Source organism: Monodelphis domestica, chromosome X (assembly GCF_027887165.1).
Source record: "Monodelphis domestica isolate mMonDom1 chromosome X, mMonDom1.pri, whole genome shotgun sequence".
NCBI classification, from domain to species: Eukaryota; Metazoa; Chordata; class Mammalia; order Didelphimorphia; family Didelphidae; genus Monodelphis; species Monodelphis domestica.
Window position 1 is genome coordinate 44455913 of NC_077235.1, and position 27389 is coordinate 44483301.

General features: G+C 43.3%; 1 protein-coding gene across 5 annotated transcripts in view; it reads left to right on the forward strand.

Moving 5' to 3' along the window:
• Window positions 1-27389, forward strand: part of MCF2 (MCF.2 cell line derived transforming sequence) — a 137694-nt gene that overhangs the window by 32598 nt on the left and 77707 nt on the right. For 4 of the 5 annotated variants that reach the window (XM_056809622.1, XM_056809627.1, XM_056809623.1 and 1 more), the window contains 3 exons: window positions 11807-11875; window positions 16457-16571; window positions 26834-26924. In XM_056809622.1, the coding sequence (XP_056665600.1) occupies window positions 11807-11875; window positions 16457-16571; window positions 26834-26924 (275 nt within the window). Of the gene's footprint in view, window positions 1-6815; window positions 6891-11806; window positions 11876-16456; window positions 16572-26833; window positions 26925-27389 lie in introns of all 5 variants that reach the window. The other variant, XM_056809624.1, reaches the window with a different exon arrangement.

Consider the following 27389-nt stretch of genomic DNA (forward strand, 5'->3'; position numbering starts at 1 on the left):
AGAACTTTGAGAACAATAAGCAATGTTCAATGCCTTCAATAGCCTATGATTATTTTAAAAAGGGACACTTGAGGATCATTTTTAAGATTAATTCATTTTTTAGAATATTTTTCCAGTTACATGGTTTATGCTCCCTCCCTCTCCTCTTTCCTCCCCTTCTCTCCTAACTGGATACTTGATAATCGTTGATATTATTTGATTTTATTGATATTTTTGTTTTTACTTCAGCAACATTTCCACTTACATGTATATGCCATTCCTTGTAAACAAGATTTAAAAAGAGGAGGAAAAAGACCTCATTTTCCTATTGTTATTCTTGTTTTTAGACCAGTACGAAATCATTAAAAAATATAGATAGATATTTATGTTATTGCTTTAAAGTATCGTATTAGGTTGGAAAATTCTAGTCCTCCCTTCCAGTTTTCATTATTTCTCCCAATATTCTAGATATTTTATCCCTCCAAATGAAATTTGTCTGGCTTTATGAAGTACCCTCTTGGTGGTTCTATTGGTATAGCACCAAATCTATAAACAAATTCAGGCATTATTTTTAGTATATTGGTCCATCAACTTAATGAGCAGCCGCCTTTCAGCTGGCCCTTCCTCTCTCCAATTATTGTAGATATGTGAAGAGCATTTTTATCAGTCTTGGTGAACAGATGCTTTGTGCATTTTGTAATTATTTTGAATGGGATTTTCTTTTCTAGGATTTGCTCCTAGATCCAGTTATTACTATATAGAAATGCTGACAGTTTTGTTGATTTGCTTCATATCCTACTCTTTTAATTGTGTTAATTGGTCATCCAGAGGTGTTCTAAGCACCGAATCATATGTCTGTATGTAGGGATGATTCTAGCTCCTCTTTGCCACTGGGATGCCTTTCATTTCTCTCTTGTCTCATACGTTAGCCCTGCCATTTATTTCTACAACTATATCAAATCATTGTGAAGAATATCTTGTCTTTACTCCCAGAGGGAAAAGTCTTCTTCGTGCTTCTTCATCGTATATGATGTTCACTTTTGATTTAGGGCCATCCTTTTTACCTCCTGGAAAAGGGGCCCCTCGGTGCCTCTGCTTTTTAGAGGGGTTTTTAATATCATAAATGAGTGTTGTTCTTGGGCAAAGGCTTTCTCCTGCATCCATTGATAGAATCATGTGGTTCGGGTGTTTTTGATTTTAATGATAAATTACAGTAATTGTTTTCCTAATATTGAACCATCTCTGCATACCTGGTATAAATCCAATTTGCTTCTACATCAGCATGATTTTAGAATGACTTTCAGGCTAGGAAAGCCATGTGCTTTTATTCTAAGAGCTCTCTGATGTTTCATTTTTGAGATCATTCACGATGAAATGTAGCCTTCCTAAATTAGACTTAATTCATTAGCTGCTTGCATCGAGTTAGACACTTGCATTATGGCTCTAAAGTGTGTTTCCCTGAATGCTGCTTTCTGATGGAATATTGAATAGAGTGCCTGGTTATTGGAAAGAAGGCTGGTCTGCAAACCTGGAGACCTGGATTCAAATTCCAGTTAGGTCACTGATTTTTTTGGCTGGCAAGTCCATTATCCTTTCTGGTCCAGTAGAAAGAGAGGGGGTTGGACGAGATGCTCTCTGGAGTTGTTATAAGTCTGTGAATAGGTGGTATCATAAAAGCCTCTCTAACCAAGTTCTGAGATGAAAAAATATTTGAATTGAGGGAAATGAAGAAGGAAAAAGGGCTCCCATGGCAGTGGGCATGGATCCATAGATTAGACGTTAAGAGACCCGAGTGCCCATTCTGCTTCTATTATTAACTGCCTGGATGATTTTAAGAAGGCTACTTGCTCTTCTCTAGATTTTAATTTCCTCATCTGCAAAAGGGGCAGAGAGCTAAATGATCTTTGAGGTTCCTCGGGGCTCTAGAATTCTCTGAGATGTAGTCAAGAGACAGACAAGATAGAAAGAATGGAATTGTAATAGAAGTTGAAAGTTTGCAAAATACTCTTAATAGATGAGCCTTAAAGAAACCCTGTGAGATAGGTATCCTAGGAATGTTATTCTCATTTTGCAAATGGGGAAACTGAGGTTCAGAGAAGCCACATGATCTGCCTGTGGTTACAGAGTTAGGATTTCTTAGACTCCAACCCTGGTGCTGGGAATATGTGAGCCTGATGGACTCGATTTTTACCATTAAAGCCAGAGGCATCTTTGTCTGCTAAGAGTATTGCTGGGGTAGGACAGAGAGCTTAAGGTTCGAATTAGCCTTTGTAGGGAGTATATTAGAGGATTGACCCAAACCAAAACCCAGGACTGTGGGGTAAGATCCAGGATGCTGTTCACCCCGAGACCAGGTCTGCACATTTTGTTTCCACTGTAGTTCGTTTTGGTCTTTTTCCTTTTCTTCTCTCAGTGGTTCTTCATCCATTGATTTCATTTGTTCAGCGAAACCTTACAAACAACTACTACCCAGAAGAGCCTTTCTCTCTGGTTGCCATGGAATAGTTATGGCATAATAGGTGCCTGCAGAAAGCCCATCTCCCTGCCGTCTAAGTGGCAATACCTATCTTTTCCCCACTCATTTTTCTTTTCCTCTCTTATTCCCTCTTTTTCCATAGGAGAACCTCCGAGAGTTGAGGTACTTGGATAAAGCCACGCTTGAGGGATTCATGTTTCAATCCTCCTATTTTTTAAATTGTATTTGAATAGTAACCCAGGAAAGAGGATACATGCGAACAGGAAGGGAGGATCATGGGGAAAGACACCCAGAGCCACTGAAATTGCTACTCTCTTTAAAGGCTGTGACCTGTGTCAAACAGATTTTTTTAAATGGCTCTGCTTCCCACTCTCACAAAACTTGATAAAACCTTTAGTAAAATAAGTGGAATAGGAGACAGGAAAGGGCCATGCAGTCCATCTTTGTTCCTCAGGGCATGATGACATGGTCCTGTCATCTTGCAGAAGTGCTCCTTTTGCCACACAAAGCCGATCCTTCTCTGTAGAAGAAATGGAAAGAACGACTTTTCAATGGGCTCGAGAAATGCTAATTATCTCCAAAGTCGTCTTGTCTTCTCTAAGTTTAGGAGCACAAAATCACAGATACAGACCTGGAAGGGTGCTCAGAGGCCACACATGGCCAAACTTTTTTTCTTTAACAGAGAAAGAAACTGAGGCCCAGAGGAGGGAAGTGACTTGTCCAAAGACACATGTAGGATTATAGATCTGAATATTGAAGGAAGCTCAGAGTCCATATATTCCAGGAGTCTTTAAGCTTTTGTGTGTGTCTTGGACTCCCATGGTAATCTGGTGAAGCCTGTGGCTCTCTTCTCAGTTTTTAAATGCATAAAATCAAATACATAGAAATATAAAGAAAGCCAGTTATAATGAAATATAAGGATCCAAATATTTAAGTAACAAGTTCCTGGACTGTAGGATTTGAATCCTTGATCTGGTCCATCCCTTTCAGTTTATGGAGGTAGAAATCGAGCCCCAGAAGGGGAAAAGGTCACACACATAGTAGGCAACAGAGCTGGGGGCCTCAGACTCCAATTGCTCACTCAACAAATACTTATTAAGCACCTACTAAGTGCTGGACACTGTACACATGTTGGGGATACAGGTACAAAGAAAGGATAATCCTTACTCATAAGCAGTTTCTATTCTAAATAGGAAAGACAGTAAGTACATTTATAAGAATATACAAAATAAATAGAAAGTGAACCCATCTATCTACCTATCTGTTGATCTCTAAGTAAATTAAATACAAATATGTTTTTGCTGCCTTCCACCAATACTTAACCCAATTGCTTCTAATCTTGTCAATTTCTCCCAACAGCAGGAATCAACCATTTCCTTCTAGGCCACTAGGGGTCGCTGCATTGGATCAAGCCCTAGAAATGGAGTCAGTAAGACCTGAGTCCCAACTGGGCCTCTGCTAGTTGTATGATCAAGTTACTTGGTCTCTACCTCAGTTTCCTCATCTCTAAGCTAGGGCCAATAATAGCACCTCCCTCTCAGAGTTGTTGTGAAGATACAAAGGTAATATGTGTAAAGCACTTTGTAAACCTTAAAGGGCCAGTGGTCATCATCGTCATCATCATCATCGCTAATGTTTCCCAGGATGCTTCCAAATCTGATTCCGCCGCCATTCACCAAGAGCTTAGCAGACCTCTACAGTTCCAGAGTACATATATGTATACACACACAACTCCTAGATCACTCTAAGGCATTTCCATTATCCATTAGCACAAAGGCTTTCTGTGGACGTGCCAGTCCCCTGTTAACATGTGTGATTTTGGGGGAGGATAGGAGTGTCTGGTTTTGTGATGTGACTCATGTAGTGAACTTCTGGCATGGAAACTCCCTCCCCTGATAGTGGGGTGATCACTTGCTTGTAGCATGTGGTCTTAGAGAATTGCCTGGGGGGCACTGAAAACCGCCACAGCAGGGATCACCCGTGCTGTGGAAGTGCCCATTACCTCTCTTGTTAACCAGGCCAAGGTTGCTGTAACTGTTTCTCGAGCCGAGTGAACGAGAGACTGGGGCTAGTGAGCTTGGCACTATTCCCATATCCTGTGTGCCTCGGCCTCATTTACACATTCATCAGGCCATCTTGTGAAATCTTCCTCAGATGCTTTGGCCTGGCCCGGAGGTGACCTTGGGCTCTTGAAGGCTATGAAAGCAAAATACAAGGTCCCATTATCCTAGAAAGACTTTGAATCTCAGTTCAGTGATGGACAGTGTACCTTTTGTCCAAGAGCCTGCCTCGCTAAGTTCAGAGATAGACGTCACTCGATGGATGGCCACTTTGAATTATTTGGTCCCGCATCCCATGAAGACTGCCGAGGCCCAGAAGGCTTGGCATCTCTCTGAGTCAGGGTTCTTAACCTGGGCTCCATGGAGACATTTCAGGGGATCTATGAATGTGGATGAGAAAGATTTTATCTGCTTTTAGTAGCCTTTGCGATTTGTTGGAATTCTAGTATTTTATACACTTCAAAATCTTGTTTTGGAAAAGCCTCAAAATATCTTCTCATTTTTCGGAGAAGGGCTTTACCATCCCCAGGCTTGGGCAGACTGCTGAAAGTGAGCATGGCCCAGAAAAGGGGTCGTACGCTTTGCTCTAAGAGGGGAAGGGAGATATGGCTGAGGAATAATCCCACCATATTAAAAAATACTACTTGTCAAACTGTGGTTTCGAGGATGTTGAAGGAGGAAAGGAGCCCGAAGGGTGAAAATAATCTCTGGCTTTGTTAATGCCACCCAAACAGTGACTGGGACTATGTTGATGCCACATCTTTGTAAAAGTTTGATGAGAATCCTTTCTCGATGATGGTATTAGCAAGTAGTATAATGTCAAGGGTTTTACTGAATGCTTACTATGTACTATATATGGATACAAAATGGCTTCTGCTCTCCAGGAACTCAAATTCTAATGGAAGAGACAACACATGTCAAAGAGTGCAGCTGCAGGGTGGGTGGAAAGGCCCTGATACTTAGAGTGTAGGGGTAGGTTGGGGCCAGGGTCTTTGGGTTGTTCTGTAGAGATGGACAGAGCCTTCTGGGATCTTGATTGGAAGGGTTTTGAGCGGGGCCATTGGGGAAGGAATCTCAAGGTGGTTCCAAGTGCTAGAGTGCCGTGATGGTTTCTGGGAAGTCTAGCTTGAGGTGGAACAATTTGGGAGGGAAGGTGCGATTCTGAAAGTGTTACTCCATAGTAGATCACACCTTGACTGTTATTCAAGTAAGATGGAGACTTCTAGATGCCGCTGTCCTCCTTGTTCATTGACTATGCAAGAGCCTTTGAGTCAGCCGAGAAAAACGCCTCCTTCAAAGACTCTCCCAATAAGACGTCTCCTGTGTACATGTTGAAACAGAACATATTAGATTTTGACAGTAATAAGTGCAACAGCCCTTCTTCACTTCCACACAATGCTAGTGAGTGAATGTGCTTATATGTGGCACATCTCACCACTGGGCGATAGAAGGGCAAGGGTTCTTAGCCTTAAGGTTCTTAGCTGAAGAGGAAACAGAAGGGAGTCAATCTTTATCTATCACTTATTATATGCAGGCATTGTGCTAAGTGCTTTTACAAAATCATATCAGCTTGTCTGATTCTCACAACAACCCTGGGAGATGATGCTATTATTATCCTCATTTTCAACTGAGGAAACTGAGTCAACCAGCAGTTAAGCCCTCAGCATGACCTAGCTAATCTGGGGCTGAATTTGAATTCATAGTTTCCTTACTCTAGCATGGTTCATTGGATGGGAAAGAGACTCAGAAATCTTAGGGCTAGAAGGGACTTGAGAGATCATCAAGGCCAACCCCTTTATGGGAAAATGGAGCCTCAAGAAAATTTGGTGACTTGCCCAGGATCACATTGTTATTTAGTATCCAAGGAGGAATTTGGACTAAGGTCCAAGTGTTCCTCTTGACCCAAATGTTTTAGCAATTTTAGCCACCATATCAAGCATCATTATATCTTAGAGTCAGAGCGGGAAAGGAAATAAGAGATAATTTATTATTATCATCTCGTTTTATAAAGGCTGCAGTCAGGTGACATACCCAAGGCCACATAGCAGACCCTGCAAGACCAGGATTCTGGAAAATGCCCTCCAAGTCCAATTCAACAGCTTTTAAGTTTTCCAGAGCACCTTACAAATACAATTTCATTTGGATTTCATGACAGCACTGAGAAGGAAACAAAAGTTTTGTGAGGCTCAGAGAGGTTAAATGACTTGTCTAGAGTCACACAGCTCAACAGTTCTGGAGGTGAGATTTGAACTCAGGTCTTCCTCAGAGCTGTAGCCGCTGTGCCATTATTTTTACCTCAGGAAGAGCCCTCAGAAGATACAAAATGCTGAGGACAAGGATGAAGGGTCAACGAAAGCCAAGAAGCATTAATCGAGGTATAGGAACTCTGGGCTGTTAGAGGAATGACTGTTTGCTACATTGAGCATTTCTTCTGTGGAGTGTCCTTCTGCTAATGGAGCTTTTGGCGATATCCTCTTTTTTCCTTTAAGGGGTCATGTCTGTTAGAAGTGAGGGATGTAAACGGATATACAGAAATTTGCATTAAATGTATTTTTATTTTATTTTATTTATTTGAATCCTCATCTTTGGTCTTAGAATCAATACTGTGTACTGGTTCCAAGGCAGAAGAGCACTAAGAGCTAGGTAATGGGGGTCAAGTGACTTGCCCAGGGTCACACAGCTGGGAAGTGTCTAAGGTTAGATTGGGAACTGAGGACCTCCTGTCTCTGGACTTTGTTCTCAGTCCACTGAGCCACCCAGCTGCCACCCCAATTTGCATTGAATTAAAAAGAAACCAGGTATCTTTTTCTGTGTCTTGAGTTTCTCTGGTTCTTCAGTGTTTCTGTTCTTATTAAGTATTTCTATGCTACAGTTCATGAAATAGCTCAGATTGGTAGTGAAAATACTTTCCGAGTCCCCCCACCCTGAAACCCTGATTGTAGGCAGTGAATATTAGTGATAGTCTTGCAGTCTCCCTGTATGTGTTTTAAAAGCAACCTGGAAAGATGGCTGGATGTGGGACCAGGAGAGATGAGTCCAAATTCTTCCTCATAACGCTTCTTGTGTGACCATGGAAAAGTGATTCCACCTTTCCAAACCTCAGTTGCTCATCTGTAAATTGAGGAGGAAAATGGCTGACGTATCTCGGGTTGGTGTGGAGGTGGGAAATGGCGACAGGGTCATAGACTTAGGTTTGGAAAGGCTCTTAGAGGCCATGGAGCAATCCTTTACATAAACTACACTTACATGTCCTAAAATACAATGGAAATGGAAGCCAACCTGCAGACGATCAGGTCATGTGATTTGTTTGGTTTTAATTCCGTTCCTGAAAATCATACTGGCCAAAGGAAAGAGCTTAGCCAAGTGTTCAGTTATCCAAGAGGCGTGTAGCAGGAGTCGGAAATTGGAGGCTTTCTAAAATACTGGGCTCCCTATTTAATATCTACCTATCCCCGGGCAAATCAGTCCCTCTCTAGGCCTCAGCTGTCTCATCTATAAATTGGAAGGGAGTGTTGGACTGGGTCAACATTTCCCCAACTGTTCTATGAAACACTGTAGAGAGGGGTGATGGGAGAAAATGGCTCTTAAAGGTAGAAAGGGCTTTTGGGGCCAACTGGTCCAATCCTCTGGCCAAAGGAATGTGTGACGGAAAGAGAGCCTTCACTTAAAGGCTTCCATTGAGAGGCAACAACACAGCTCTTTCCACACTCATTATTTGGAAGTTTTTCCCGATGATAAGAGGAAATGTACTTCTTTGCAGTTCCTACCCATTGCTCCTAGTTTGCTCCCCAGTCACGTCCCTCTTCCACCTGACAACCCTCCAAAGATTTAGATGCTTTTGTGTCCCCTGAGTCTTCTCCACCCAGTCTCATATGTTATGAATGAAAGGGGAGTTTTTCCTCTGAAACTATACATTTGGGACACTGTTGTTGTGGCTCGTTGTTCTCAGTTATGTCTGACTCTTCATGACTCCATTTGAGGTTTTCTTGATAAAGATATTGGAGTGGTTTGCCATTTCCTTCTCCAGCCCATTTTGCATGTGAGGAACTAAGGCAAATTGTGAAGTGACTTACTCAGGGTCACACAGCTAGTAAGTGCCTGAGGCCAGATTCAAAGATGAGTCTTTTTTGTCTCTAGGTCTGGCTCTGTATCCACTGTGTTACCCAACTGCCCCACATACATGGTCCTTTCTTTCTTTCTTTCTTTCTTTCTTTCTTTCTTTCTTTCTTTCTTTCTTTCTTTCTTTCTTTCTTTCTTTCTTTCTTTCTTTCTTTCTTTCTTTCTTTCTTTCTTTCTTTCTTCCTTCCTTCCTTCCTTCCTTCCTTCCTTCCTTCCTTCCTTCCTTCCTTCCTTCCTTCCTTCCTTCCTTCCTTCCTTCCTTCCTTCCTTCCTTCCTTCCTTCCTTCCTTCCTTCCTTCCTTCCTTCCTTCCTTTCTTTCTTTCTTTCTTACTTTCATCTTTCTTTCTTTCTTTCTTTCTTTCTTTCTTTCTTTCTTTCTTACTTTCTTCTTTCTTTCTTTCTTTCTTTCTTTCTTTCTTTCTTTCTTTCTTTTCTTTCTTTCTTTCTTTCTTTCTTTCTTTCTTTCTTTCTTTCTTCTCTTCCTTCCTTCCTTCCTTCCTTCCTTCCTTCCTTCCTTCCTTCCTTCCTTCCTTCCTTCCTTCCTTCCTTCCTTCCTTCCTTCCTTCCTTCCTTCCTTCCTTCCTTCCTTCCTTCCTCTTCCTTCCTTCCTTCCTTCCTTTCTTTCTTTCTTTCTCTTTCTTTCTTTCTTTCTTTTCTTTCTTTCTTTCTTTCTTTCTTTCTTTCTTTCTTTCTTTCTTTCTTTCTTTCTTCTTCTTTCTTTTCTTTCTTTCTTTCTTTCTTTCTTTCCTCTTATCTTCTTCCATCTTTGAATCATACTAAGTATCAGTTCCGAGCAGAACAGTGGTAAGCACTGGTCAGTGGGGTTTGAGTGACTAGCCCAGAGATATCAAACTAAGAAGTGGTATCCGAGTCAGACGTGAACCTAGGACCTCTTTTCTCTTGGCCTGGCTGTCTATCCACTGAACTACCTGACTACTCCAAGGCAGTGTTCTTTCTTCCACACCCTGCTCCCTCTCATTTCCCATATTGCTTTTATACAGTGCTCAGTGTCCTTGTCATGGCCTTCTTTTTGACCTTTGGAGGGGCAGAGCACATGGCTCATGGAGTAATTTGGGAATTTAGTTTCAGGAGCCTGAAGCATGTGGGTGGAACTAACCAGACTGTCCAGACTGTGGACATGGCACTTACAAGCCTGCCACGTGTACTAAAGGGCTGCTAGTCCATGGGTGATTTATATGCCTGTTGATTAAGGGAGGTGGGGGCTTTGGAGTGCTCATGTGCAGATCATCGCAAGCCTCTTAACTGACTTGTGGAATTTGGTGAGTAGCAGCTCCTCTCTGCTCCTTTGATGCATAGCTTTGATGTGTCCTCTTTTCTTCTTGACGTCTCTCCTGCATTTGATGCCACTGCCCACCCTCTCCTCCTGAACCCACTCTCCTTCCCAGGTTTTTGATGCTATTCTCTCCTGTCTGACTTGCCTGCTCCTTCTTCATTTCCTTTGTTGGCTCTGGGTTGAAATCACTCCCCAAATCATAAAATTTGAGTGTAGGGAGGGACCTCGGTGGCCCCCAGTCGAAGACATACACAAAAAGAATCTCCACTGTACATTTCCCACATATGCTCATCCAGATTCTGCTTGAAGACAGACAGAAAGGGTGAACCCACCACCTATTGGGGCAGCTTGTTCCACTCTGGGGCAGTTCTGAATGTTCTGATGTTTTTTCTAGATAATCACACTAAATATACCTCTTTCAGGCTTCCACCCATTGTTCCTTCTTCTCCTGCCTCTTGGGACCAAATGGAACAAATCTCACCCCATCCATGTCCATAGGACAACCCTTCATCTACTTGCAGACAGTTCTCATGATCCTCTGGAGTCTTGTCTTCTCCCAGACAGACATGTCTTGTTCATTCAACTGCCCAGTGATCCAAACTGGGGATTGTTCCCCACAGCTCTGTCCTGGGCCTTTTCTCTTCTCCAGACTCTCACTCGGTATGCTCCCATGGGTTTAATTATCTTCTCTCTTTAGAGAACTCCCAGAGCTACTGATCCAGCTCCATTTTTTTCCCTTGAGCATGAATTCTGTCTTACCAACTGCCTTTTGGACATTTTAAATGGGAAGTCCCAAAGACATTGAAAGCTTGTGTCCAAAACAGAACTCATTATCTTTCTTTCCAAACTCATCCCCCCCCACACCTTTTCCTTCCATCTTAGAATCAATATTGTGTGTTGGTTCCAAGGAAGATGAGTGGTAAGGGCTAGGACATGTGAGTTAAGGGACTTGCCCAGGGTCACACAGCTAGAGAGTATCTGAGGTCACATTTGAACCCAGGACCTCCCATCTCAAGGTTCCCAATTCCTCAAGATCACCAACATTTCCCCAATCACTGAGGTTCTTCTTAATTTTGGTATTATCTTTGACTCCTTACCCTCTTTTCAATTCAGATTTAATCACTTGCCAAATATCTACCAATCTGGGATTTTTCTCTACTTACACCACTGCCATTTTAGTTCAGGCTCTCATCACCTCTCATCTGGACTTAGGCAACAACCTCGTAACTGGACCTCCTGTGTTAAGTCTCTCCCTCCTCCAGTCCATTCCATACATAGCTACCCAAGCGATTATTGTAAGTACAGATCTGCCCATGTCCCTCTCCTACTCAATGAACCCCAGTGGCTCATTTTGGCCTCCAGATTCAAATACAGTCTTCAATTTGTGCTTACATCTCCTTTGCAATGTGGCTGCAATCTGTCTTTCTAGTCTTATTATACATCATTCTCCTTGTACTCTGTTATCCTGCTATAGTGGGCTTCTCTCTGCTCACACATGGCACCCTGTCTTGCATTTCAGTGTCTGTGTACCCATCATTTCCCATACCTGACATGTGCTCACTCATCACCTTCTCTACCTCATAGAATCTTTCTTTTTCCTTTAAGGTATGTAACCTTCTTTAAAACAAACCAACCATTACTTTTGTCTTAGAATCAGTACTATGTATTGATTCCAAGGCAGAAAAGTGGTAAGGGCTAGGCAATGGGGGTTAAGGGACCTTGCCCAGGGTCACCCAGCTGGGTAGTGACTGAGGTCCCTCTCCTGATGACAAGTTCAGTGCTCACACCACTGCAGACTGAGTCAAGTTATGTCACAGCATATTACTGAGTGCGCTACTTTTGGTGTTTCAACAAGTGCATTTTGTTTCTTGTTTTAGAGATGACACTTCCTGTCTTTGCTAAGGACATCAATGATTTCTTGATCAAGGAAATGGCCTTCCTTTCTGGTGAGTACACTTCCTCATACCCTTGCTGTGTAGTTTTTCAGTTTGCATGTTTTCTAAAGCATTTTGGACAGTATATGTGTATATTTATGTGTATACATATATACATTATACATACATACACACATTCTGAGAAGGGGGCCATAGATTTCCTCAGACTGTCAATGGGGTTTAGACTACAATGAAGGTTAAAAAGTTTTACTCTAAATGTATGATTTTATCTAGTGTGGGAATACAATCCCCTGGATGGCTGTAGAACTCCAAAGATTTTTCTCTGAAATGAATACACTTGCCCATATTAAGCCTCTCCTGTCACTCTTCTGCCTTCACAGTCTCCTGGGCTTATCTTGGCGATGATGTCCATCACCATGGCATTTCCCCAGCTAACATAGCTTAGTCTTGTCTTCCAACTTCGAGATTTTCCTCCCTCTTACAGACAACTTATAAAAATGTTTAATCAGATCTGTCCCAGCACTGCTCCCTGGGGAGCCCCACTGTTTACCGCTTCGCCCACTAGCAGAGTGCTTTTATCTCCAGCCTTTGTTTGCTGTCTTTTTCAATTCTTCACTCATGAAAAAACCCTGCTGACCTCCTCCCTGCTCTCCCATTCTATAGTGACCCATTCACCCTTCTCTCATCCCACAACAGTTCAGTTTTTTCTTAAAAGATGTCAATATGCGACCCTCAAGGCTTCAAGCCTACCTTCAAGGTAGGCTTTGGGGGTTCCATACGCTGTTTTCCCCTTATTTGAATGCATATTGAATCTTTCTAGGGACTCTAACTGCTTAGTCAGGCATGATATTCCCTTAGAGAAACTAGATAGTGTTTTCTCTGATGGGTCGTTTTTGCTGCTCTCCTTTAGAATGGCCACCACCAGCTCAGCTACCATGGGAGTGAACAAGTTCCCTTCTGTAGTTCTTCTTCCAGATGAGCATCTCTGGGCAGTCAGCCACCCCCTTGGTGCAGTGGCCCCGCGCAGGGGCAGGCTGCATGCCTTGGCTCTGTGCTTCTCACTTCCATTCGAATTCCTTCCAAAGTCTTCTGTGATTTAGTCCCAGGCCTGGTAACTTATCTACGTCTTACCTGTCAATTAGACCTAAAACATCATTGGCTTTTACTGCAGCTTGCAGCCTTGTGTTTGGCCTGTCTGCTTTAAAAGACAATCTGGGAGTGAGAAGTGCCCTGGGCATCTTTCTGGATCGATTCAAGCCAAAGAGTTTGTTCAGTCTCTCTCTCTCTCTCTCTCTCTCTCTCTCTCTCTCTCTCTCTCTCTCTCTCTCTCTCTCTCTGTCTTTGTCTCTGTCTCTATCTCTGTTTCTCTGTCTCTCTCTCCTCTCTCTGTCTTTGTCTCTGTCTCTATCTCTGTCTCCCCCTCTCTCTCTGTCTCTCTGTCTCTCTCTCTCTCTGTCTCTCTCCTCTCTCTGTCTCTGTCTCTCTTTCTGTCTCTCTGTCTCTCCTTCTCTCCTCTCCCCTCCCCCCTCCCTCCTTCCCTCCTTCCTCTCTCCTCCTCTCTTTCTTGCTCTCTCTCCCCCATCCCCATCTTTTCTTCTTTCTCCCCTCCCCCTCTCCCCTTCCCCTCTCTCTTCTTCCCTCCCTTCTCTCTCCTTCTCTCTCCTCCTCTCTCTTTCTTGCTCTCTCCCCCATCCCCATCTTTTCTTCTTTCTCCCCTCCCCCTCTCCCCTTCCCCTCTCTCTTCTTCCCTCCCTTCTCTCTCCTTCTCTCTCCTCCTCTCTCTTTCTTGCTCTCTCCCCCTCCCCATCTTTTCTTTTTTCTCCCCTCCCCCTCTCCCCTTCCCCCTCTCCCTCCTTCCCCCTCCTCTCTCCTTCTTTCTCCTCTCTCTTTCCCTCTCTCTCCCCATCTTTTCCCTCTTTCTCCCCTCCCCCTCTTCCCTCCTTTTCTCTGTCTGTCTGTCTCTCTTTTTCTCTGTCTCTCCCCTCCCTCTTTCTCTCTTCTTTTCTCTCTCCTCTCCCCTTCTCCTTCTCCTTTCTTCCCTCCCCCCCTCTCCCACTCTCCTCCCTCCCTCCCTCCCTCCCTCATGTCAGAGTTTACCTGGACTACTCCCTCATTTTATATATGAAGTAACTGAGGTCCAGAGAGGCATCCAGGGTCACTGAGCTAGTGAGGGAATGGCAAGCTGGGATTCAGATTCACTTCTGATTCCAAGTCCAGTGCTCCTTCTACTGTACCATGATGGTTTCCCCGCTGCCTAAGCCTATGGTAGATGCCACGCCAGATTTTTTTGCCTTGTTATCTTCATAACAAGAAGCAACATAGCCTAGTGCATAGAGAACCTCCCTCAAAGCCAGGAAGATCCAGATTCAAGTCCGCCTTCAGATGCAGACTCTCTGGGGTCATCCCGTAGCTCCTCGCTGATCTGGGAATCTCTCAAGATTTTCCATTGGGGAGAAGGTATGGACTGGCATGAGTAGGCAGAGCTTCCTCAATGGAATCTCCCTAAGCCAATGACATTACAGGCGTAGCCACTGTCTGTTTCTTTAGACCTCTTGGCATCCATCTATTGATCCCAGACTTGCCGCCAGTTATTGCTAGGGTTTCTGTGGCTTATTTACTTTTCTAAGGCTTCCTTTAACTCCCCCCTGATTAATGCCCACCTTCTATCCAGCCCTTTCTAAGAAGAATAATTATGTGATGGCTGCCCAGGGTTTCCCCTCTTCTTTCAGGATGCTCATCTTCCTTGTGCTGTGTTCATTATTTCTGACAGAATTATCCACCCACAATCCCCTTCTGCACCAGTCCAAGTCCCTTGCTCTGAACCACATCTTATATATGTATAAATTTCCCCTTCCCATGAGGCTGAAAATTCTCCATTTGGGGAAGCAGTCACTTGTCCTCTGGGGGACTCTGTCTTCCCTATCAACTCGCCCTGATGAAGTGTTCTGCCCACCCGCTTTGGACAGTTAAAGTCTGCCATTGCTGTTGCTTGGTCTCATTTCCTGCTATTTCCATTTCAGTCATTTTCTCCTGGGCTGGGAGTCTCTATCCACTTCCCCCAACCCCTGTCTGCATTTTTAAACTCTCACCTTCTGCCTTATAATCAACACTGTGTATTGGTTCCAAGGCAGAAGAGTGGTAAGGGCTAGGCAATGGGGGTTAAGTGACTTGCCCAGGGTCACACAGCTGGGAACTGTCTGAGGCCAGATTTGAATCGAGGTCCTCCTGTCTCTAGGCCTGGCTCTCATTCTACTGAGCCACCCAGCTGTGCCACCTTCCTCACATTTTTCTTACTCCAGGAGGGGATTTAAAAAGAATTTTTCACTTCACTTTAATCTGAGTACCTTATTATTTAAATGTATTCAGGTAGAGCCTAACCAATTGCTTCAGGTAGGTAGGCAGTGAAGGGAGTGTGGTCAGGTGACCAGTGCTCCCTAATGCTTTGCTATTAGTCCTTCGATTCCACTGTCCCATTTTCCCAAGCTGCTTTTGAATCCCAGATTTTGAGAATTGGAATAAGCCTAAACAATCCCTGAATCCACCCTGAAAATGAAAGGTACCCCCCTATAACCCACTTGCCCAGCCGTCATCCACCTTCTGCTTGAATACCGCTAATGACGTGGAACTCATTATTCCCAAGGAAATAATGAATGGAAAAACGTGAAACTCAGAATGCCAACGTTTTCAAGGATCCCTTTCCAGCAAAGTGCTTTTATTCCACTCCCCCCTCCCCAGATGGATGCATACAGCTTCTACCTGGGGGTTTCTTGGGCAACTGTCAGAGGGGTATCAATCTCATTGTAGCTTCTCTCTTCCTATTCTATTTTTAAATTAGATTTTATTTCCATTATTATCAAGCACTCGTTGTCTTCCTCCCACCTCCTTTTTATAGCATCAAGTTGAGAAGCACCATTTGTAGCATTACATTAGGCCTTAAAAAAACAAAGCCAAAGAAGAAAAACAGTTTCCATCATTATTATTTCAGTTGTCTCTCCCATCTTACATTCTCCTTCCAACCTTCTCCTGTTCTCTTCCTCCTTATAGAGTTTTTATCCCACTAATTGGCTTTTTTCCATTATTCACCCACCCCCTATTCCACTTTGCAGCCCATGTTATTGATATGGAAGGGTGTCAGTATTGGGCATTTACTCTCCAGCCATTTTTAACCCCTCACCTTCCATCTTAGAATCAATACTGTGTATTAGTGCCAAGGCAGAAGATGGGCAACGGAGGTTAAGTGACTTGCCCAGGGTCACACAGCTAGGAAGTGTCTGAGGCCACATTTGAACCCAGGACTTCCTATCTCTAGTCATCTTGGCTCTCAATCCACTGAGCCCCCATCTCCAGTCATTTCTAACCCTACCTTTTGGTACGTCTGTGGCTATCATTCGGTTATAAGCTGAGATGAAATACTCTTTGGTCTCTGTGACTCTATTAATTTTCCATTCAATTTCACCACTGTCTCCCCACCTTTTATTACCTTATAAGCGCCCCATTGAGCAGCTATCTTAGGTTAAATAGGGCCCTTTTATCTTCTCTCAGTGCCTTCTGCCCAGAAGCCCTTCTGGGGGATCATTGTTTCATCTCTTCTTAATTATATTTAACTCATGTTTTGTTTTGTTTTGTTTTTAGGTGGCCGAGGGAAATGCAATGACTGGATTATAACATTGCCAGAAAACGCCAGTTTCAAAGACGTGCCAGAGGATGACTTAAAGAAAGTGTTAACTTACTTGACTTCCCTTCCTAGGTACGCCTTTCATTGCTGTTGATCCCAATGTGTGGGGGAAGATAATGATCTTAATGTGACACGAGAAAAATTGAAGCAGTCTGGGTAGAGGGCCAGCCTTGGAGTCAGAAAGTTGATAACGATGAGCTGGGCGACCCTACGCCAATAATTTTACTTTTGTGTCTCCCCTAAGTGATTCTCCAAGACCTCATGGTATAGAGAAGTTGTTGAAGTGTATCAGGGGAAGGAGTTCATGCTTGGATAGTTGTCTGCACTGATGAAATCATGAGTCCAGACCTTGAGTTGGCGGGTTAAAACAGAGATAATGGAAAACCTTGAATTCCTATAGTGTTTATGATAATGTCTAGTCTGTGGCCATCCTAGCACTTAATTTATTATTCTTGCCAGCTAAAGTTCAAGCTTTGGATTCTGAATTATAGTTATTTGTGACATGTCTTATCTCCTCTTCTGAAGGGCAAGGACCCCATTAGCACAGTGCTTTGTCCACACTGGGGGCCTCATAATTGGTTGGCGAATTGAGTTGAAGATCTCTGAATAATGAAACTGGGGGAGGAATGTTCCAGTGATGAAGGCTACGGGAAAGATTCTTTTGGACAACAGGAAAAGAATGTAGGACTTTGCATGGCAGAACAGTGGAGGCTGAGGGCATGTGTAGTCTGTGTTTAGAAAATCATGAGAGGTATGGAGAGTGTGGACTTGAGATGGACTAAATCTTATGGATTGGAATGAGAGAGCCTCCCTTGAACCTGGAAAAGGGGCTGGTTTTCTTTTCCCTCTCCTCTCCTCTCCTCTCCTCTCCTCTCCTCTCCTCTCCTCTCCTCTCCTCTCCTCTCCTCTCCTCTCCTCTCCTCTCCTCTCCTCTCCTCTCCTCTCCTCTCCTCTCCTCTCCTCTCCTCTCCTCCTCTCCTCTCTTCTCCTTTCCTCTCCCTCTCCCTCTCCCTCTCCCTCTCCCTCTCCCTCTCCCTCTCCCTCTCCCTCTCCCTCTCCCTTTCCCTCTCCCTCTCCCTCTCCCTCTCCCTCTCCTCTCCTCTCCTCTCCTCTCCTCTCCTCTCCTCTCCTCTCCTCTCCTCTCCTCTCCTCTCCTCTCCTCTCCTCTCCTCTCCTCTCCTCTCCTCTCCTCTCCTCTCCTCTCCTCTCCTCTCCTCTCCTCTCCTCTCCTCTCCTCTCCTCTCCTCTCCCTCTCCCTCTCCCTCTCCCTCTCCCTCTCCCTCTCCCTCTCCCTCTCCTCTCCTCTCCTCTCCTCTCCTCTCCTCTCCTCTCCTCTCCTCTCCTCTCCTCTCCTCTCCTCTCCTCTTTTCTTTCTCTTCGTTTCCTTTCTTTCCTTTTCTTTTTTAAAAAGTCACATTTTACACATGAGGAAAAAATCCTCCTCCTCAGCTCATCATGGCATGGACTTGAGTTAGAGAAAGGCTGCCGGATGATAGCTCCTTGATGAATCAATAAGAGAAATTAGGGATATTTGGGGAACAGCCATCTTTTAAAACTGTTCTGGGATATTTTTGTTTTATTATTATCTTTTGGGAAAGACAACAACTTGATTTTATTTAATTAATTAATTTAGAATATTTCTCCATGGTTATAAGATTCATGCTCCTTCCCTCCCTCCTCCCCCAACCCCCCCCTCCCCGTAGCTGACATGGAATTCCACTGGGTTTTACATGTATCACTGATCAAGATCTATTTCCATATTTTTTTCCGTAACACCATTTTTATTACCAAGTTAGATTTACAAGGAAGTTCCAGTTTTCATTTCCACCCTCATGCTTAGTACTCATGGACTGTGACTCATGCCAGCAAAAGCTGGTACTTCCCTAGAACAGGCCACATTTTCAGTAACATCTACTGTACCAAGATTTCCCAAATATGCTCCTCTCCAACAGCTAGCATTTACATCTATTATTTAAAGAAACATATTGTTTGATTACGTTCACTCCAAACATTTAACATGGCTTAGATGAAATATATTATTGTCTCTAGAAAAAGATCAGAATTTCCCCTGTATTTTAATTCTTACAGTGCATCTTCAGAACTATGTGTTGTCAGGTACTGTACATCATCTTACATAAATATGTGCATTCTACTACTTACCTGATCCTTTTTTTTTGGCTTGATGAGTGCTTATATAGCATTTATATAAAGGTTGGACACCCCCTTTTTTAAAAACAGAGGTCCCTTTGTCCCTCCTCCATTGCAGTGAAGAGCAAATAAGATAGTAAAATGGAATGTGTTTTTAAACCCTTACCTTTCGTCTTAGAATCACTACTATGTATTGTTTCCAAGGCAGAAGAGTGGTAAGGACGAGGTAATGGGGGTTAAGTGACTTGCTCAGGGTCACACAGCTGGGAAGTGTCTGAGCCCAGATTTGAACCCAGGACCTCCCATCTCTAGGCCTGGCTCTCAATCCACTGAACTCCCCAGTTGCCCCCATAATGTGTTTTTAAAGGAAAAGTTAAGTGAAATCAGTTTCAACAAAACCTGGTTCTCTTTAAATTAGTTTAAATTAAAATTTTTGAAGGACTTTCATTTCATGTAATAACAATTATAGTGGCATCTCTTCTGCCTTGGCAGTGACCATGGGATTACAAAAGTCAGAGTCACCCTAGTCTGCCAATTTCTTTTCATCCCCATTCCTCCTCTCTCCACTTCCCCAGAGAACACAAATCAGGAAAAGTTCACAGCCCTCCATCCAGTCATCTTCAGAAGACCACTTACGTGGAATTCATCGCTTTTGCTATTCTGTTCCCATGAGGCCAGGTTTGCTTGTTTTTTAGCTACACTTTAAAGTGTTACATAATCCGATATGTTGGCAGTGGTCTGACTGCACCCCCAATCCCTGGAATTTAAGCCAAACCCAGGACTGTGGCGTTCCACGCTTCAGAGAAAGCATTGGGGATTCAAGTCAAAGGGACGAACAATACTGGCCCCTCTACTCTGGCAAATTAATCTTCTGATCCCACATCAAGGGCTCGGGCAAGAAGCAAGAGAATTGGAATAGGGCTGAACTGAAGGCTGTGCCTGCATTTCCTGCAGGTGGTAGAAAGGGGGCTAAAAGATTTTCTGAACTGAATTCCCAGGATTTGGGGTTAGGACCCACACTTTGGAGGGGGTCACATGATAATTCCAAAGTTTTTCCTAAGGCTAACCTAACTGTCCAGTGCAAAAGATGATGAGAATTTGGTCTAGACAGGTTTGGCTATACACTCAATGATGGGGTTCGTGTTCCTATATACATACATTTCAAATCCCCAGTTCTTAATAAAACTGTAAAGTGCTGAGGGAAGTAAAGAGTCATTTCTATGGCAAGAAAGAACCCTTCTAATGACCTGCTGAAAGCTTGAAGCAATAAGAATGGCAGCAACTGTGTGTGCTGGACAGTTCTGTTTCTTCAACCTCAGTGTCAAGATTGCTTGATGTAAAGTCTGCAATTATTTCCCCAATTTAAAGCAAATGAAATGCCCTCCAGTCCAATAGGTCCCACAAGTCCTGGAGCATTCTAAAAAGTCAATACCATGTGGTCAGTCTACAACAGAGATCAGAATGCCGAGATTATTCCAGTTTATGATCACACCAACATTTCAGTGAGGTCAATCCCAGTGTCCTTTTCTTTCCATGCTACCCAATCAAATCAATGAGATGCTTCTTTTAGATATTGCTTTGGGAATCTACTTCGTACAAAAATCTGAGTCCTACCTTTCCTGTTCGTTTGTGATCACTTGAAACTGTCTGGCGAGAGAAAATGGCCTCTGACGCACAATTATTTTATATTAAGCAAGTAACTCAAGAAGAAAAAACTGGAGGGAGCACATTCAATCACAAAAGCTGTTCTAGTTGATCCAAACCCAATTTCTTAAAATAGTTATTCTCTGAAAAGGAGGGATTCATGAGCCTTTGATAAAAGGATACAATTTGCATTCAGTAAAAGCCAGAGCACACTAGTCACATTTTAAGTTCTCAAGGGTACCCTGAACCACACTGAAAATACTTAAAAATCAAAGGATTCCCATGACCAAAGATCCCACAACTTGCCTTTTTTTTTCACAGTGCTCTGATAAGGTGAAACCGTATTATTTCAGTAAATCTGGTTCTATAGGATTTTGGGTAGAGGCCTCTTTCATTTTCAATTTCTGGGGAAGTATTATTATTTTTATTATTTTTTTATTATTATTATTATTATTATTATTCCTTTTTAAAATGAGAGTGGCCTGGGAAAGTAGCTGTGTTTCTCTGTTTTCTGTTGCCAGAAAAAATGAGTACAAATAATTTCAACAACAGAAGTAGCATCCTTCTCAGGGGTTTACTGACTTCCAAGAGGGTAAGAGGGAAACTCTATGTGTATGAAATGTTGCCCTCCCCTGATACACATTCATGCTGCTGTAAGAAGAAAAGGAGTAATTACTGTGTAATTAATTAGTTGTTTGAGGCAGGGAGGGTCACCCATTCCTTTATTCATTTACTTCCATCATCTTTTGCCCTTTTCTAACTGCCATCCCTTCCTATTTCCACATTATTGATAATTGCACTGGGGTGATCGTTTATAGTCTACATCTGGGATACTTTTAAATACTGTGGTTGTTTCCTAATATCACTTCCCCTGCTCAAGGGCACTTCCCCTTTGTAACACAGCAAGTTAGGCAAAATTTGCCAGTCAACATGACCTACACCTCCTTTGTTTATCACCTCTCTACCTAGTGAGGAGAGAGAATGTTGTTGTCATCAGTTGTCAGATGTCAAAATCAATCACCGAGTTGAAGTCCTGCCATCTCTTAGTGCTTCCCTTTATATTACTACAGTCATTGAAACAGCCCGATCCTTCTAAGAGAAGAACACTAGAGGGCAATTACTCGGTTTTCCCAAAGACCATCCCTTAGTTACCGTCAAAAATAGAATCCTGGGTTGGACGGAATATTGGCTCCCAAACTCATTGTGACCCTATCCGTGCCCTCATTTATTCAACAGATATCTCTGTGAGTACCATGTGCAGAATATAATATTAGGTGAAAAAGACTGTTTAGATAAGCTACTGCCCCTGCTTTTATTTAATATCTGATCTAATGGAAAGGGGGATGGATCCAGCTTTGACCGGACTTATACTGAGAAAAGGCATTCCTTTAGTTCTTCCCTAATTTATTCTTTCTCTTACTCCCTCATAGGACCTATTCCAAAATTTTTGTTCCCTCTTCAAGTCTCCTATGCCTCCCTCTTCTTACTTTTCCCTTTAATTGAGGACCTTGTACTTTGCTGAGAAAAATGGGGCTATTCAAATGAGTGCCCTCATTTGCGTCCTTTCTCTTCATCTCATAACTCAACATTGGTCCCTTCTCTCTCTCCCTTTGCCTCAGACAATGACATGACCCATCTCCTTGCCAAGGCCAGACATGTGTACCTTTGATGCCATACCCTTCCATCTTCTTTAACACATTATTCCCTTAATCATCCTTTTCCCCTTCTTGAATCTTAAAAATTTTATTTAAACTCTTACTTTCTGTTTTGGAATCAATACTATGTATTGGTTCCAAGGCAGAAGAGTGCTAAGGGCTGGGCAATGGGGGTTAAGTGACTTGCCCAGGGTCACTCAGCTAGGAAGTGTCTGAGTCCAGATTTGAACCCAGGACCTCCTATCTCTAAACCTGACTCTCAATCCACTGAGTCACCCAGCTGCCCTCTCTTTCTTTTTTAAAAAATATTCTTACTTTCCATCTTAGAATCAATATTGTATATTGGTTCTGAGGCAGAAGAGTGATGAGGGCTGGGAAATGGGGGTTAAGGGACTTGCCCAGGGTCACGCAGCTAGGAAGTGTCTGAGGCCAAATTTGAACCCAGGACCTCCCATCTCTAGGCCTAGCCTTCAATCCACTGAGCCACTGAGCTGCCCCCATCCCCACATTTCTTGACTTTCAAGCTGCTTCTTGTTCATTGGTATCCTTCCCTACTGCCTTCAAATATTCCCATTTCTCTTCCATTCTTGAAAAAACAAACCCAACACAATTTTGCCCTGCTATCCCCTCAGTCTCGTCTTCTCTCCTTTTTCTAGCCAAACTCTGAAAAAAGTTGTCTAAGCTTGCCATTCCCCCTTCCTCTCCCTTATTTATTCCTCAGCAGTCTTGCTTCTGATCTCATCACCCACCTAACATTCTCCTCTACAAAGTTATCAGCAACCTTCTAATCATGAAACCTGGTGGCTCTTTTTTCAGTTCTCATCTTTCATAGCTTCTTTGCAAAATCAGAACCTGCTGACTTCCCTCTGGGTTGTGGTCTCACCATTCTCTCCTGGTTCTCCTACCTGTGTGAATGCTCTTTCTTGGTTTCCTTGTTTTACGTTCCTTATTCATAGCACACCTCTAACTTTGGGTGTTGCCAAGTCTCTGGCCTAGGCCCTTTTTTGTGTTTTATAGCATAGCAGCTTCCATGGATTTGACTGTCACTTTAATACAGAAGGCTCCCAAATCTATATATGCAACCCCAATCTCTCCATGGACTTTCAGCTCATGCTAGTCATCATCAGCTGCCTATTAGTTTTCTTTTCTTTTTGTTTAAACTCTTATCTTCTGTCTTAGAATCACTACTAAGTATTGGTTCCAAGGCAGAAGAATAGTAAGGACTAGACAATGGGGGGGGCAAGTGACTTGCCCAGGGTCACACAGCTGGGAAGTGTCTGAGGCCAAATTTGAAGCCTTCTGACCAACTGGGCCACCTAGCTATCTCTTAATCTTTTCTAATCTTTTCAAATTGGATGATCAATTGATATCTCAAGCTCAACATATCCAAAATAGAACTCATTGCCTTTCCCCCTAAATTCATCCTTATAACAAAGCCTATTTATTTCTGTTGAATGCCCGACCATTCTTCCAGTCCCTCTGGTTTGTAACCTTGGCATCACTTTCGACTTCTCTGGCATCACATATATCTAGTCAGTTGCCAGATGTGGTCGTTTTTGCCTCCACAACATCTCTCACATCTGACCCCTTTCCTAAACTCACACAACTGCCAATTTATGTCCAAATCCTCATTACCTCTTGCCCAGATTCTTGTTATAGCTTTCTAATTGGCCTTCCTGCCTCCAGTTTCTCTTCTTTCCGGCCCATCTTTCACATACCTGCTAAAGGGAAGTGCAGATCTGACCTGCCTTTCCTTTCTCTAAACAATAATCTGCAATAGCAACTCATAGCATCTATAATCAGACATGACTGCTCTCTTTGGCTTTTAGACTTTTATTTAAATATTCAATATTAATTTAAATTTAATCTCAAATGCTCCTATTAATATTAGATTTATTTAAATTTTAAATAAAAGCTAAAACTACCTGGTGTTTCAAATCCTTCATGTCCTGGCCAGGTCTATCTTTCTAGCCTCATTGCATATTTGTGTTTTGCCATTCTATGCTCTGTGATTCAGCCAAACTAACCTTTTCTGTTCTTTATACATGGTGCTCCATGCCTTTGCACTGGCCAGTCCTTGTGCTTGCAGTATACCCTACTCTCTCACTGTTTCACCTTCACAGAAGCAACGGCTTCAAGATGCAGAAAGCCTTTCCCGATCGCCCCCCCCCCCACCACAACTGCTGGAGCCCTCCCTGCCCACCTCCCTTGTGTTTAATCTGCTTGGAATATATTTGTATTTCTTTATTTATTCTGGAAATAGTTCTACATGTCCTTGCTGTCTTCCCTCATTGACTGCAGGGAGTGGTTCATCCCTTGTATCTGTACTCCCAGTGCCTGAGGTAGAGTTCACTACTCCAAAGGCACTTTTTAAATTGTTAAGATGGATCCAGATGTCAGTGATGTATTAAACGTAATAGAGAGGTTGGAGGTGAAAGGTTGCTCTTGGCTCTGGAGTGGGTTCAAGGAAGGCTTTGTGTGGCATGTGGCATCTGAGCTGGGAACACAGTATTCCAAGGGAAGAGGAGATGGCCAGCATAGGGATCTAGATGAGCAGAACTCAGAAGTGGGAAAAGGCAGGACCTGTTTGGAGAGGCTGAGGGTCTTCCAGTTCAGCTAGAGCTTTGAGTACATAGAGGAGAGAAGCAGAGGAGAAGACAGTGGACATTTGCATTGCTGTCATCATGGAGATGCAGGTTAAGTCAAGTCCAAATTGTCTTATTCAAAGGCTGAACAGCCTTGGGATTTCTTGTAGGTATTTCTGAAATTTACTCAGAATAAATCTAAAACTGAGGAAGGGGGCAGCTAGCCTAGAGACAAGAGGACCTGGGTTCCAAAATGGCCTCAGACACTTCCTGTGTGACCTTGGACAAGTCACTGGACCCCCATTGCCTAGCCCTTACCGCTCTTCTGCCTTGGAACCAATACACAGTATTGATTCTAAGATGGAAGGTAAGGGTTTAAAAAAATAAATAAAACTGGGGAAATCTGAGTTTGAGAATGGCAGAGCTGGAAAGTACCCCAGTGACTGCCTTGTCCAACCTTCCCCTCTACCAGAGGAGGGAGCTGAGACTCCAGAAAGGGAAGGTGATTTGTGCAAGGTCACACAACTAGTTCCTATCAAATGATTTTGTTTTCAAAGGTTAGAGTTCCCCTAAGTGGTAACGGTGGAAGTTGACAGATGTGAATGAAGTTCCTTGTAGGACTATGTCAGAGAGACTAGGGAGGCGCTTGAATTAGTCAAGGCCAAGGTCAATGCTTGATTACTCAGTGTTTTGCTGAATTACAGATATGCATCTACAAGACGAGGAATTGAGGTGTCACAGAATGCTTTGCTTACTTTTTTTTACTCCTCTGGTCCCTGTGGCGAAACATCATCCCAATGATGTGTAGCACAGACCTATTCCCCATCTGCTGAACTTGGGGAAGAGTCAGTGGGCTCCTGAGGAGGCCTTTAGAGTCATTTCCTCTTTGGGCTTCTGTCGATCAAGGGGAGACTCGCTCCATCCATATCGTTGCCTGGAATTGTGAATACCACTGAGGACTAGAAATAAATTGAAATCTGGCAGGACGGGATTTGCCTTTGACAGATTCCCATGTTCGGTGCCCAGGGATTGAGAAGGTAAATATCTGAAATGAAGAAAAACCCCAGCCCAAACCTCAAATAGCCTTTGGATGGGAGTCCTGGACAGTGATAAGCTCCCAGAAAGCCCTGGGTAATCATGGAAAGCAGATGAAAGCATATTGTGACAGCCAAAAAGGTAATTTGGCTGGGAGGAATAATTAATTACGTGAGTTCTGCAGAAATAGAATGCTCCAAACTGAATTGAGATGAATCCTTCTGATGAAGCTGTATCTGTCATATTTAGATGGATCTCATGTACTTCACTATTCTAAAAGGCATACAAATGGAAATGAAGCCATGGGAGGGGCTTCTGGTTCAGGTAAAGATGGGACAAGTGGGCCACTGAGGTCCCTCCCCACTCAGAGAGTCCAGGATGCCAATCAACCTGCTTGTTTTGGGGTTTTATCATTTTGTTACTTTGAAAAAAGGATCTTTATTGATATCTTTTGTTTTTTGCATCAGCTCTATCATCTCCCCCTCCCGTATTCCTTCATCTTACCTCTCCTAGAGAACACAGAATGCCACTGCTGGCAGGGCCTTTGGAAAGCACAACATCGGGGACAAGGGCATAGAATGCCAGGGTTGGAAGGGGCCTTAGAAAATCGTTTCATGGGGGCAGCTGGGTGGCTCAGTAGATTGAGAGCCAGGCCTAGAGACAGGAGGTCCTGGGTTCAAATCTTACCTCAGACACTTCCCAGCCGTGTGACCCTGGGCAAGTCACTTGACCCTCATTGCCTAGCCCTTACTGCTCATCTACCTTGGAACCAACACACTGATGACAGCACTCTAAAGCAGAAGGTGAGGGTTTAACAAAAAGAAAAGAAAATAATTTTGTGACTGCAAGGAACTTTAGCATGTGGAATACCAGGACTTAAAGGGATCTTACAGATCTAATTCCCTCATTTCACTGGGGAGAGTCCTTTGGCCCTGAGTGAGAGACAAGGAAAAGAGTCCAAGATCATTTGGCTAGGAAAGAGGTGAGTAAGTTTTGGAATCTAAGTCTCCTGATTCCCAAACCGACTCTCTTTCCACTATATTTCCCTGCAGCCTACCCATTCTGATCAGCATCTCCCAGACGCCACTTTTCAGAAGAGGACCACAAGTTCTTTCACAACTGCTAGATACATCTTCACTTGAATCCAGATCATCCTGAAGCCTACATACATGTCCAAGCAAATTGATCACAGTTAAACACATTCAAGTCCTCCAGATGGTTGCCAAGATCTTACTTGTCTCCCCTTCCTTTTTTGTTTGTCTTTTAGACAATATGAATCAGACACCCGATTTACCCTTATTCTCGACAGAAGATTGGACACCTGGGCATCTGTGAAAATATCTCTCCAAAAAATTGCAGTAAGTGTATAGACCTTTTCCAGCAGTTTTCTGTTTTGTATTTATGTCATATTGTGTATACAAGGAAGGACAATGGCAATCGTCTTACTACTGGCAGTTAGGGGAAGTAAACAAGCAGGAGGCCTGGCAGAGAGAGAAAGTAGGACGAACCATACTTGGACAGCACCAGCCTATCCAATCCTCTTGTGAAACTGTGGGTGAACAGAGCTTCTGAACCCTCAAGTTTGGTGTAATGGGAAGATTGTCTCAGAATTTATTTGGGTTCTTCTCCTGACTAATGCCGGGGCTGAGTCATGGTCTTCCAGTCATCCATCGTGATCTCTTTCCTTGCTTTTCAGGTAGTGGGCGTCCCGTGCCTTCTTGCTTGTCTCGTTAGGCAAGTCTGTCTCTCTTTTTCTCCTCAGAGTAATCAATTCCCTGTATGCCTTCAGAATTCCATTTTGGAGAGCTTCCCAATGTGTCTTG